Here is an 11864-nt window from a genome sequence, read left to right on the forward strand (position 1 = left end):
GCCTGGGGATCCACATCGCGGGGGGCAAGGGCAGCAAGAAGGGAGACATCGGCATCTTCATCGCCGCCGTCACTGAGGGCGCTGCCGCCTGCAGGTAATTAAGGCCCTAAAATGTGTCTTTGTTGACTCTAAAGAGACGAAACCTATCTTTCCATTTGTTTTGTCAACCATGACGCGTTTTGGGGGTTCGGGGGTATACAATTCAAATTTCAGTGAAATGAACCGCACATGTGCAGAACCAACATTCGAACCAACAAATAATCATTCAAAACGTCTTTCGGTATATTGATCCATTTCCATTTGGCAAGCGCTGTCATTTTTAGCACATTTTTATTTTACCTAAGCATTGATACAAGGAGTGTGATTGGAGATTCAAAGCTCATACAGTGGAACTTGATTTTGGTATGTTTTAATGATTTTGAAAGGCTCAGAAAAACTTCCATCAACCAGTTAGGTGCCTGAGCGCAGGCTTACCAGTTAACTAGTCTCATTCGCAAAGCATAATCAGCCTGAAATAATGACACTACTGGCATTTTTGTCACGATCCCCACTAACAGCCTCGGGCAGGAGACAAACTGTGGTATAACTAGGTGTTGTTTTCGTGAGGCCATTAACGAGGAGCAGGAACCGACTGAGTAATTATTGTTGTCATGATGGCGACAGATTGCAGTGACATTAAAAGGAAGCGTTACAAAGCGTGGTGTTGTTTGTGGGCGAAACTTTGTACTGTTATTTCCAACCCCAAAGGCCGACATACACCGAGACCAAGGCCATGATCAAGGGCAAGGTCACAGCTGTTGCTTTCCGCAGTAAAATGTTAGTTAGTAGCAATGGTTTCATGACACGGTCGTTCCTGTTGAAGTTAAGGTGAAGTCTCAAAGGGTTTTGTCGCCGCTGCGTGCTTTACGGAAGAGTAAGAATCAATACGCAAACTAAGGCTGCAAATACATGTGTTGAAAATAAATATTGACGTATCTTTCGATGTTGACACCATTATTCGCTGTGTTTGCCTGTCTGTCTGTCTACCTGTCTCTCGGTCGGTCTGTTTGTCTGTCTGCCTGCCTGCCTGCCTGCCTGCCTGCCTGCCTGCCTGTTTGTCTGTCTGTCTTTCTGTCGGCCGGTCCTGCCCTGCCTCATATTGTGTTGCGTTCACGTAATAATTGTGATGGTGGTGATCTTACACGACACCGATTGTTATACCAGTGTCGTCGAAATGTATTAACCCTTGTTTGTTGTGCCCGTGGCTTTGCAGGGACGGTCGTCTGAAGCGTGGCGATGAGCTGCTGATGATCAACGGCCGCAGTCTTGTAGGACTGACACACCAAGAGGCTGTGGACGCCCTGCGTAGTGCGCCCAGTCTCGTGCAGCTCGTTGTAGCCACCAAGGTAAGCTAAAGAAAGGGTTGATGCTGGTGGTAACAATATTGCTGATCTTGTTGGTGATCGTGGTGTCTTGTGATTAACTGACAGAGTTTGGTAGGACTGAGGCATCATGAAGCTGTGCATGCTCTGCGTAGTGTAGGCCTACCTAGTTTCGTCGTAGCCATTAAGGTGAGTTCCTCTGCTGCTGCTGCTGCTGCTGCTGCTGCTGCTGCTGCTGCTGCTGCTGATGATGACGATGATGATGATGATGATGATGATGATGATGATGATGATGATGATGATGATGATGATCCAACTTAAATGTACCTAATTGTGAACACACTTGTCACTTCGGATATAATGGTGATGATGCTGCTGATGCTGCTGATGCTGCCATTGACAACGACGATGCCAATAACTACGCTGTTGCTCATAGCGATGGCGAAGATGTTTGTGCTAATGATGATGATGATGATGATGATTCCAAGCCGCCTTGCCCTATACTTTATCCAATCTTATTACTTGCAGTTGAGGAAGTCTGCGTCGATCGCAGGGACCCCCTTACCCAGCAGCCCTAAGGTGAAGTCGCCGCCCAGCATGGACCATGGCTGCAAGTCGCCGTCCATCCCTGAGGTCACGGCGCAGACACCTTCTGGCACCGTCCTCAGATGGGAGGAACTTGCTGAGGTTAGTTTTATTTGAAAAGGGAGGGCGGGGTTGGACATTTGGGGGATGGGTATGTGTTAGTGTTTGTGTGTGTGTGTGTGGGTGTGGGTGTGTGTTTGTGTGTGTTTGTGTGTGTGTGTGTGTGTGTGAGTGAGAGAGCGAAATAGAGAGAGATAGCGAGAGTGTGTGTACGTATGTGTGTCTGTCTGTGTGTGTGTGTGTGTGTGTGTGTGTGTGTGTGTCTGTCTGTCTGTCTGTCTGTCTGTCTGTCTGTCTGTCTATGTGTGTCTTGTGTCTGTGTGTGTCCACCTTCACACATGCTTTATGTGTTTGTCTGTCTGTGTGTATTTCTGTATCTCCGATCAGCGCATGTGTCTGCTCTCTGAAATGGGCGTATGCAGCAAGTTAAACGCACAGTCAAAAATACCCACATACTCTGTACAAAGCACGACCCGACAATTTCTTGACGTCTCTTGAGCGGACGGCAATACATGTGTTCGATAAAGGTTAAGATTGGAGAGGGCAGCGACAAGTCAAGTGACTTATACGCGTGCGTGTCCTGCTAGGGCGAGATGCTTCCCAAAGGTCAAGCGAGGAGAAGCTGTAAATCCAATTTTCTTGGGCTGTTAAAAGCTGCAAGACAGCAAAAAGAGAGGGAGAGGTGGTGGTGAAGTGGGGAGGTATGTGGGAGGGAATGTTGGAAGGAGAGGATAAAAGGAAAGGAGGGGGTGAGGGAAGGAGGGGAATTTGGTGGGTGGGGGGGGGGGGGGGGGGGGGGGAGCGAGGAAATAGATCACCGGATTTGCATCCATTGCTTCAGACAAAGCATCAAAAGCATTTTGAAAGGGAGAGAGTGAGAATGGGAATAGATATGGAGGGATGGAGAGAAGATCACCTGGTCTAGCATCGCGGAAAACTATTTGAAATGAGTTCATCGTCGATTATTCACACCGTTGCACTCTCAAATCCCCCCCCCCCCCCCCCCCCCCCCGATATTTACACTTGTGCTCTGGAAAAACGCGCCACCAAAACAGTATAATTTGACAGGTGAAAAGAAATTGAATCAATTCTATGCGAAATTTCTTGTCATGATATACTTCGTGCTTCCCTTTGAGCCATTTTGTGTATCTTGGTGCCTACTGACAAAGATCATGACATAAACAAAGTATTCAAGCGCTGTCATGGGATTTGTATGCACGTTATCTGAGATATTCGTCTGCAGAAAAGCGTGTTCCTCTGTGCAAAAGATCGAGATACTGAGAAGTGTCTTTCTTTGTCTTGAAAGCCAAGGACAAATCCTGAAATGTAAACGGATACATGGGAATCTGTCCTGATAGAATGGTCACGTAAATAGATTGCATGCTTTTTTTTCCCGTGTCCAGGAAGTTATTATTATTAATATTATTAGCACGTTCTTGAAAATTAATGCCAAAAAAAATGAAAACGGGCATTCTTTTTCCTTAACCCAGATGCAATAATTCCCAGAACAATTGAATACCATCGTGGTAAAACACACACAAAAGGCTAGTGCAATCGTTCAGCTGGTATTTCCTTGTTTTTTACTACCTATTTTATTCATGGTTTTATTACTTAGTCAGTGGAAGAATCTTTTGTAATGTATGTGTGATGGTGTATGCTTTTAATTAAGCGTTGTTGACTATGAATGTAGATGTAAATGCTTGTATAACTGTGTTTTAATTTTAAATGTGTCAAGCGCAAAGAGCATAATTGTAAAGTTATGATGTTGCGCTATATAAATGCTCATTTATTATTATTATTATTATTATTATTATTATTATTAAGAGCAATTTGATACATGTACTTTCATGACAAGGAGGCGCACGCAATGATACCCAGATGAATCGGACACTTTTTGATTCCTTATATTGACAACAAGACAAAAAGCAATATTTTAATGACGAAGAAATGCCCAGTACATCCCTGTTTCAGTGGTGGGAGAGGGCCCACTCTGTGGACACTTTCGATGTTGTCGGCAGAGCCATCGGCAAGGTCGAAACAAATCAATTAGAGTAAAGCATACTGGTTTCAAGTCGATGCAATGTCACCTTCAGGCGATGCCCCTGTCTTCAAGTTCTGGAGCATATATCGATTTGTTGGAATGAGAGTCACGTTCACAAGATCACGAGAAGTGCACCTAACTTTTCCAAACTTTTGACTGTTTTGCTGGAAGATTTGTCATCTCTGGAATGTTGTTCGAGAAAAAACATGGCTTTGAGGCGTGCTGAGGGGTTTGAATTTCTCAGTAAACAAATGTGTGTGTGTGTGTGTGTGTGTGTGTGGTGTGTGTGTGTGGTGTGTGTGTGTGTGCGTGTGTGTGTGGTGTGTGTGTGTGGTGTGTGTGTGTGTGCGTGTGTGTGTGTGCGTGCGTGTGTGCGTGTCGTGTGTGTGTATGTGATGGGTATGTGTGTGTGGTGTGTGTGCATATGGTGTGTGTATGTGGGGTGTGTGTGTGTGGTGTGTGTGTGTGTGTGCGTGCGTGCATGCGTGCGTGCGTTTGTGTGTGTGTGTGGGTGTTTTGGGATGGGGTCGGGTTGTAGATTTGCCTTCGGTATATGTCTGTGTCTGTCAGCACATATATATATATATCTGCACATGTCTCTGTACGTGCGTTTCACAGCTGCCGCGGTAGCTTTTTGTGTGAGCGGTATCATTAAGAAACATGCCAAGAAACATGTCAAGAAACATGTCAAGAAACATGTCAAGAAACATGTCAAGAAACATGTCAAGAAGAGGCGTATGACCTCAGAACAAAAATGGTGTATGTCTGTTTTGATACCCGGGTGCTATTAGTCACCATTTCTGTCACTGAAAGCAATCATAACCCACCAACAATACGCACGAGAAGGTATACAATTTGCGTAATTTGGCTGAAGCATGGATTGGTGCTGGAGAACTAGTACGAAGATATATAAGGACAGTATTATGTTTGCTAGTCTACATAAAACCAAAGTACAGAACCGTCTGAATGTGCGAGTCGCATACTCAGCACACACAAATGTACTCATTTAGGTTTGTCAAAATGGACCGATTGTCTTTGTTCATTAAATCGTCATTTAATTTCTAATCGTCACATTTCATTTCAGTTTGCGCGTGTCTACCGGTTTATCAGAAATTCCAGCAATCCAACTTGGTGCAGGACAGCACCTGAATCGGTTTTAGTGGAGATATATGCCTCAGCTCAACATATCCACTATTTCCAATTCTGTTTGTTCCTACTCACCAAGCCGACTCTGAAAATACGTAGCAACAGGTTCAGTTGCAAGGGAGTTTTATATTCGGATCCAAAAATATACGTTATTTCCGTTTCTTTTTCTTTTTATTAAAATCCAAAATAATCGACTTAAAACAGAGCAGAATTATCTTCAATTTCAACGGAGGTAAAGCCTCGGGATATTCATTATTTCATTTGTTCAAAACTTCCACCAAGCAGATTTGGAACAGAACTGATTGAGTTTCAACGGAGGTACAAGCTAAAAATATTCGTTTTATTTCCCCCTATACTTTCATCAGAAATTCCAGCTGGCCACTTTCAAAAACACCCAATTAGAATGTAGGTATTGTCTCAAAGTACATATTATTTCCGTTTCCTCCTTCTTTATTTAGAAATCACAACGAGTCAACTTGAAACAGAAATGCAAATGACAAACATCCATTAATTTTGTTTTCTCCTATTTTCCAGAAATTCCAGCAAGCCGACTTGGAACAGAATAGGTTCAGTTTAAATGGAGGCATAGCCCGGTCCAAATTCGGACCACCACAGACCATAACGGTCAACAAGGGAGCCAAAGGCAAGGGTCTAGGGTTCACTATTGTGGGCGGCACGGATTCGAACCGTGGCAGAATGGGCATCTACGTACGGAGGATCTTCCCTTCTGGCTCGGTGGCGGAGGACGGAAGGCTGAAAGAAGGTAGGAATTAATTCGCTTCTCGTGATTCTTGAAACCTCCTTAATGCTCAAGACAGGCTTACATGACGACTGAAGCATTCGGGCATACACATCCTCAGCTATCTGCAATAGAAAAAGTCTCAGGGTTGTTTGATTTTGTTTTATTATGTGTACATGTTTTGTTTGTTTGCTGTTATTGTTGTTTTAAAGACTTTTCTTAATGCAGTAGCCAGGAGGTTTTATCAATCTACCTTCTTTTGCGTTTGTTTTAGGTGGGGAATGAATTCTCATGGCGTTTTATACTTTTCACATATGAATTACAAAATCTGATCACATAGTTGTCATTATGACTGTTTGCAGGTGACGAAATCACGGAGTTAAACGGGCAGCAACTGGAAGGTCTTACCCACAAGCAGGTCATCACCATGTTCCGCAGTCTGCACAGGGGCAAGGTCACCCTGACCTTCCTGCCCAGAAGGACGTCCGCTTGCCCCAGGTATAGAGCAGTTGCTTTCATGTCGTTCTTGGTTAGCCTATACCCGTTTAGCTCTCTAATTATCGTAATCTTTAGTACGCAGTCTGTCAGCCGCCTCTTGTGTGAAAACCGCGTGAAAAAAACGATCGCAACTGGCCACTCTATTTGCTTCAGTATCATGACTAACAACAGTAGCTGAATTTGTTAATGACAGTACTAAGGTGCTTCGCTATTATAAAAGGTTCTAAGTTAAAGGCACAGTAAGCCTCACGTAAACCATCACAGATACTGTCAGGCTTTTACACACAGTACAAACACCCTTCCATTTGAACGCTCACCAAACGGGAACATCCTAGGTGCCCTACGTAAAGAGCGAGCAATTTTCAAAGAATTAATTTTGCGGAGAGAGTGTCAGAGACAATCGAACCGTGGTGCGTTTTGGCGTTAGACCTAACTTTTAAAATCTAAATAATAGATTGACAGCTTGTTACACAAACATTCTTAAATCATAAAAGAATTCTTTTTTCATCAAGACAAGATCAGTACAATTCGAAGTTTTGAAAGTTTGAAAAAAGAAAAGCCCGGAAGCAGGGTCACACAAGGTCGTGGTTCTCGTAGCAGACGACGGTTTATACCTATCGCCAGTTCCTCTGAACAGTCAAAAGCCATCGCTAGAGTTCTTGTGAACCACAGCCGTTTGTTTCGTGCATAGTCAGAGGTACTTAATAACGTGCTATTGCAGATAAGCTCACAGCGAGTCGCATTCAAATTACTAACTAACGACTACATTGTGAAAAAGGGAAACTTGATCACACGGGTTCACGATGGCTCAGGGGTAAGATAAACCACGCAAAAATAAATTCTTTGAAAATTGCTCGCTCTTTACGGAGGGCACCTAGGATGTTCCCGTTTGGTGAGCGTTCAAATGGAAGGGTGTTTGTACTGTGTGTAAAAGCCTGACAGTATCTGTGATGGTTTACGTGAGGCTTACTGTGCCTTTAAGACAAGAGGAGACTCGATCTCTGCAATTTCCGAGAGTATCTGCTGTGCTGCGTGCTTTCATTGTATGAAATCAGTTCCGTGGGGCTTATGTGGAAACGTATTTAAACGTATATGTATATATATGTATACACCACAACTGAAATTCTCTTTTTGAGATAATACAGTTTGTTATGATGATGTCTTAAACCTTTTGTTTAGAAGACAAAAGTATATACAGAAGCCTGTTTTCTTGATTCACGTTAAGTGCTTTCATTAGGCCAACAAAAAAAAAATAGGTCTGTTTACGGTAACCCGACCGACCCTATTATTTTTGTGCGACCCTAGACTTTTTTTGGGCATTTGGGGAAAAAAAAAAATCTTGGGTTTTTTGCAAAATAACGTAAAAATATGGGTTTTTGGAGGGAAAAAAAAAAAAAAAAAATCCCGACCTACCGACCCTATTTTTTTGGCCTATGTTACCGTAAACAGACCTTTTTTTTTTTTGGCCTTAGACAGATCTAGATGTGGACTTTTCAGCACGTGTACGGGTAACGTCATCAAATCTATTTTTTTCGTCACACGTTTGCCAAGATCTACAAGTCTTGTATGATTTGGATCATGGAGAGAACAACAAGTCGCGTAAGGCGAAATAACACATTTAGTCAAGCTGTCGAACTCACAGAATGGAACTGAACGCACTGCTTTTTTCACAAAGACCCCATACTCGTAGTTTCGTCAGTCCACCGCTCGCGGCAAAGGCAGTGAAATCGACAAGCCATGCAGAATAGTACACGTTCGCTCATCTAGAAAACTGTATTGTCTGTTTCAGCCCTCGCCACACACCCAGCCCCTCACCAGACGGGAGTCCCGTATCCACTCCCAGCCACTCCCCGCGACACACTCCCCAGAACAGCATCTCCGAGTCCCCCATCTCTCTGGAATCCTTCATCTCTGACACCTACTCCGGTCACCGGAGCAACAGCCCCCCTCCCCCAATCCCCATCCAGAGGATCTCCCCCCAGTGTGGCTCTGGGCCCTTCAGAAGCCAGCAGCTGCCGGTCAAGGAAGGAGAGAAGTGCCCCGCGTGGAGTTACTCCCAGGGACCCAGACAGGCTGAAGGAGGCAACCGGAGTCCTCACCAAGGAGTCAGGAGTGGTTCTGAGGGAAGCAGCAAGAGCCCACATCAGCAAGTGTTGAGGACTGTTTCTGACGGGAGTGGCAGCAGACCCCAGCTTATGCCCAAACCCTTGCCTGTTCTTGTGGATGATAGAAAGGTTAGCGGTGGAGGAGGAGGTGGTGGTGGGAGTGGCAGTGAACGAGGGGACGATTCTGAGTCAGAGATTTCACGCTTCCTGGGCAAGCACGGTCATGTTCGGGCATCAGAAGGACAGCAACAACATCACGGTCGACAACATGTGGTAAAAGCGGATACAAAGAACTCGTCCCGAAAGGAGAACGGAAGCGTCATTCAGTTCGCGTCATCCCCGACGCCTCCCTTCCCTCGCGGTGACGTAAGCGAGACGTCATCCACGTCGTCATCATCAGGGTGTTCCAACCGCAGACCCCTGAAGGGAATCTCTGTGGACAGGACGGGGCATCAGGTGCGAGAAGACAGGCAGCAGTTTGACGTCAAGTCCCCAGCTCTCAAGAGGAACGCTGCAGATCCTTCTGCGTCCGTATCTCGACACAAATCCCCAAACAGAGGTCAAGCAAATTCGAGCAGACAGACTTTGGATGGGGATGGTAGTGGTAACAATAACACTGTTCCTCCTCCTATGACTTCCATGTCTCCGTCGTGTTTCTACCCCAGAAAGCTGTCGGAAGGCGCCATGCCTTACAACTGCTACTCCACCTTGCCCAAGCTGTCGTCATCATCAAGGACCAACAATGACGTCAAAGTGGCGTCACAGGCTAATTCGTCAACACCACCAAAACCAGGAACCACAGCGTCAAACTCCTCCCAATCCAAATACGCTCAGCCTTCAACGTACACGGAAAACAGACCAGACTCGAACTCCCAGCAATCCAACAGCGGGGTTTCCGCCTCTCACTACCGCATCGAGCCTCTCTCTGGTAGCGCTTTCCGCTCCCCGCTCCCCGCTCCTTTCTCGTCCAGTCCGCTGAGCCAAGCCTTCCCGGCCAGACCTCTGGATGACTCCGCCTTGAGGATGTTCCACAACCAGACTTTCGCCACCCTAGCCATGCAGCCCAACCCTCTGCTCACCTCCAGTCGCCATCCGGAACTTCAACTCCCCCCTTCTCATTTCCACCCGCTCCCCTCCTTCTCTCATCACCACCACCATCACAGCGTTCAGCAGCAAGACTTCTTCGCTGAACAGTCCCCTTCTTCTTCCTCGTCCTACTTCCGCTATCAAAGCAGTGAGGTGACGGTTTCCGGAAGCTCAGTAGACGCTGCGTCCCCTCATCGCCATCCTCGTCATAATCATCATCAGCATCATCATCATCAGCAGCAGCAGCAGCAGACAAGGTCAGCATCCTTGACGCAGAGGCGAGACAATGGGAAGGAGAACGGTTCCGTGGTGTATGCGTCAGGAACGCGGCAGGACGTGTTGAATAGCTGGGAGACCTCTGAGGGTCATCCTATGGAGAGGAGCCTAGACATTCTGCTGCACAAAGGTGAGATTACTGTCTGTCGTCCTTTCAGCATTTTACTGCTGTTCGAGACCGGGGAAAAGGTGAGAAATAGCACGAGAATGTAAAGGCATTGTCAGTAGACCTTGTTAGTACGTAAGCCCTTTGGACGTTGCACATAGCTGTTGGGACATCCAGGTCTATGAAAGAGATCTGTTCAAGCTCTGACTGAGCCATACAGGCAGACCGAGAGCTACTATTTAAACGGACACGTACAGCATTACATGTTGTCTGAAAGCGGACAAACACTCAAGTCCTTAATGGCTCAAAACCGTAGGACTTTTAATATTAATTTTAACTATTACACACACACACGCGCACACGCACGCAGACAAACGGACACACTCGCTCATTGACTCACACACACACACACACACACACACACACACACACATACACACACACACACGCACGCACGCAGACAAACGGACACACTCGCTCATTCACACACACACACACACCATACAACCTTGGTTATTACGTCCCTCAGAATCGTGAACAGTTGAACCGTAAGATAGCTGATTCAGAACTGTTGACATAACATAAGACAGATCATTACAATGGATGGAAAAGTGTGGTTCTTGTGCTCTTAAAACAACCAAAACAACATGTTGAACCAAAAGATAGTTGAAGAAGTGTGCGGTGTGTGTGAAACTGTGTGCTCTGTTGGCAGTGGGAGAGGACGCTGTGGGGATCAACGTGGTTCGCAAGACAACGCGAGGTGTCAGCACCATCCATGTACAGGACCTCACGCCCGCCTCTCTGGCTCACAGGGATGGCAGGCTCAGGTAATGTGTCACACACACACACACACACACACACACACACAACCACACGCACACCTCACACACACACACACACACACACACACACACACACACACACACACACACACACACACACACACACACACGATCAAGATAAAGGCTGTTGGTCTTTTTTACATTTAGTCAAGTTTTGACTAAATGTTTTAACATAGAGGGGGAATCGAGACGAGGGTCGTGGTGTGTGTGTGTGTGTGTGTGTGTGTGTGTGTGTGTGTGTGTGTGTGTGTGTATATGTGTGTGTGTAGAGCGATTCAGACTAAACTACCGGACCGATCTTTATGAAATTTTTCATGAGAGTTCCTGGGTATGATATCCCCAGACGGTTATTTTCATTTTTTTGATAAATGTCTTTGATGACGTCATATCCGGCATTTTGTAAAAGTTGAGGCGGCACTGTCACACCCTCATTTTTCAATCAAATTGATTGAAATTTTGGCCAAGCAATCTTCGACGAAGGCCGGACTTTGGTATTGCATTTCAGCTTGGAGGCTTAAAAATTGATTAATGACTTTGGTCATTAAAAATCTGAAAATTGTAATTACATTTTTTTTTTATAAAACGATCCAAAACTACGTTTATCGTATTCTTCATAATTTTCTGATTCCAAAAACATATAAGTATGTTATATTCGGATTAAAAACAAGCTTTGAAAATTAAAAATTATAAACATGATTAAAATTAAATTTCCGAAATCGATTTAAAAACAATTTCATCTTATTCCTTCTGGGTTCCTGATTCCAAAAACATATAGATGTGATATGTTTGGAATAAAAACACGCTCAGAAAGTTAAAAAGAATACAGATAAAGAAAAGCGTGCTATCCTTCTCAGCGCAACTACTACCCCGCTCTTCTTGTCAATTTCACTGCCTGTGCATCGAGCGGTGGACTGACGATGCTACGAGTATACGCTCTTGCTGTAAAAATGCAGTGAGTTCAGTTTCATTCTGTTAGTTCGACAGCTTGACTAAATGTTGTAATTTCGCCTTACGCGACT

General features: G+C 45.1%; 1 protein-coding gene across 1 annotated transcript in view; it reads left to right on the forward strand.

The window, feature by feature from the left end:
• The window catches only part of LOC138945811 (uncharacterized), a 116753-nt gene extending 105919 nt beyond the window's left edge, over window positions 1–10834 (forward strand). Inside the window, exons 5-11 of the mRNA XM_070317320.1 lie at window positions 1–94; window positions 1253–1385; window positions 1890–2048; window positions 5728–5956; window positions 6295–6430; window positions 8220–10027; window positions 10716–10834. The exon at window positions 1–94 is cut by the window's left edge and continues 43 nt beyond it. Coding sequence (XP_070173421.1) covers window positions 1–94; window positions 1253–1385; window positions 1890–2048; window positions 5728–5956; window positions 6295–6430; window positions 8220–10027; window positions 10716–10834 — 2678 coding nt within the window. The remainder of the gene's footprint in view (window positions 95–1252; window positions 1386–1889; window positions 2049–5727; window positions 5957–6294; window positions 6431–8219; window positions 10028–10715) is intronic.
• Window positions 10835–11864: the final 1030 nt, after the last annotated feature.

This window comes from Littorina saxatilis, linkage group LG1 (assembly GCF_037325665.1).
Source record: "Littorina saxatilis isolate snail1 linkage group LG1, US_GU_Lsax_2.0, whole genome shotgun sequence".
Taxonomy (NCBI): Eukaryota; Metazoa; Mollusca; class Gastropoda; order Littorinimorpha; family Littorinidae; genus Littorina; species Littorina saxatilis.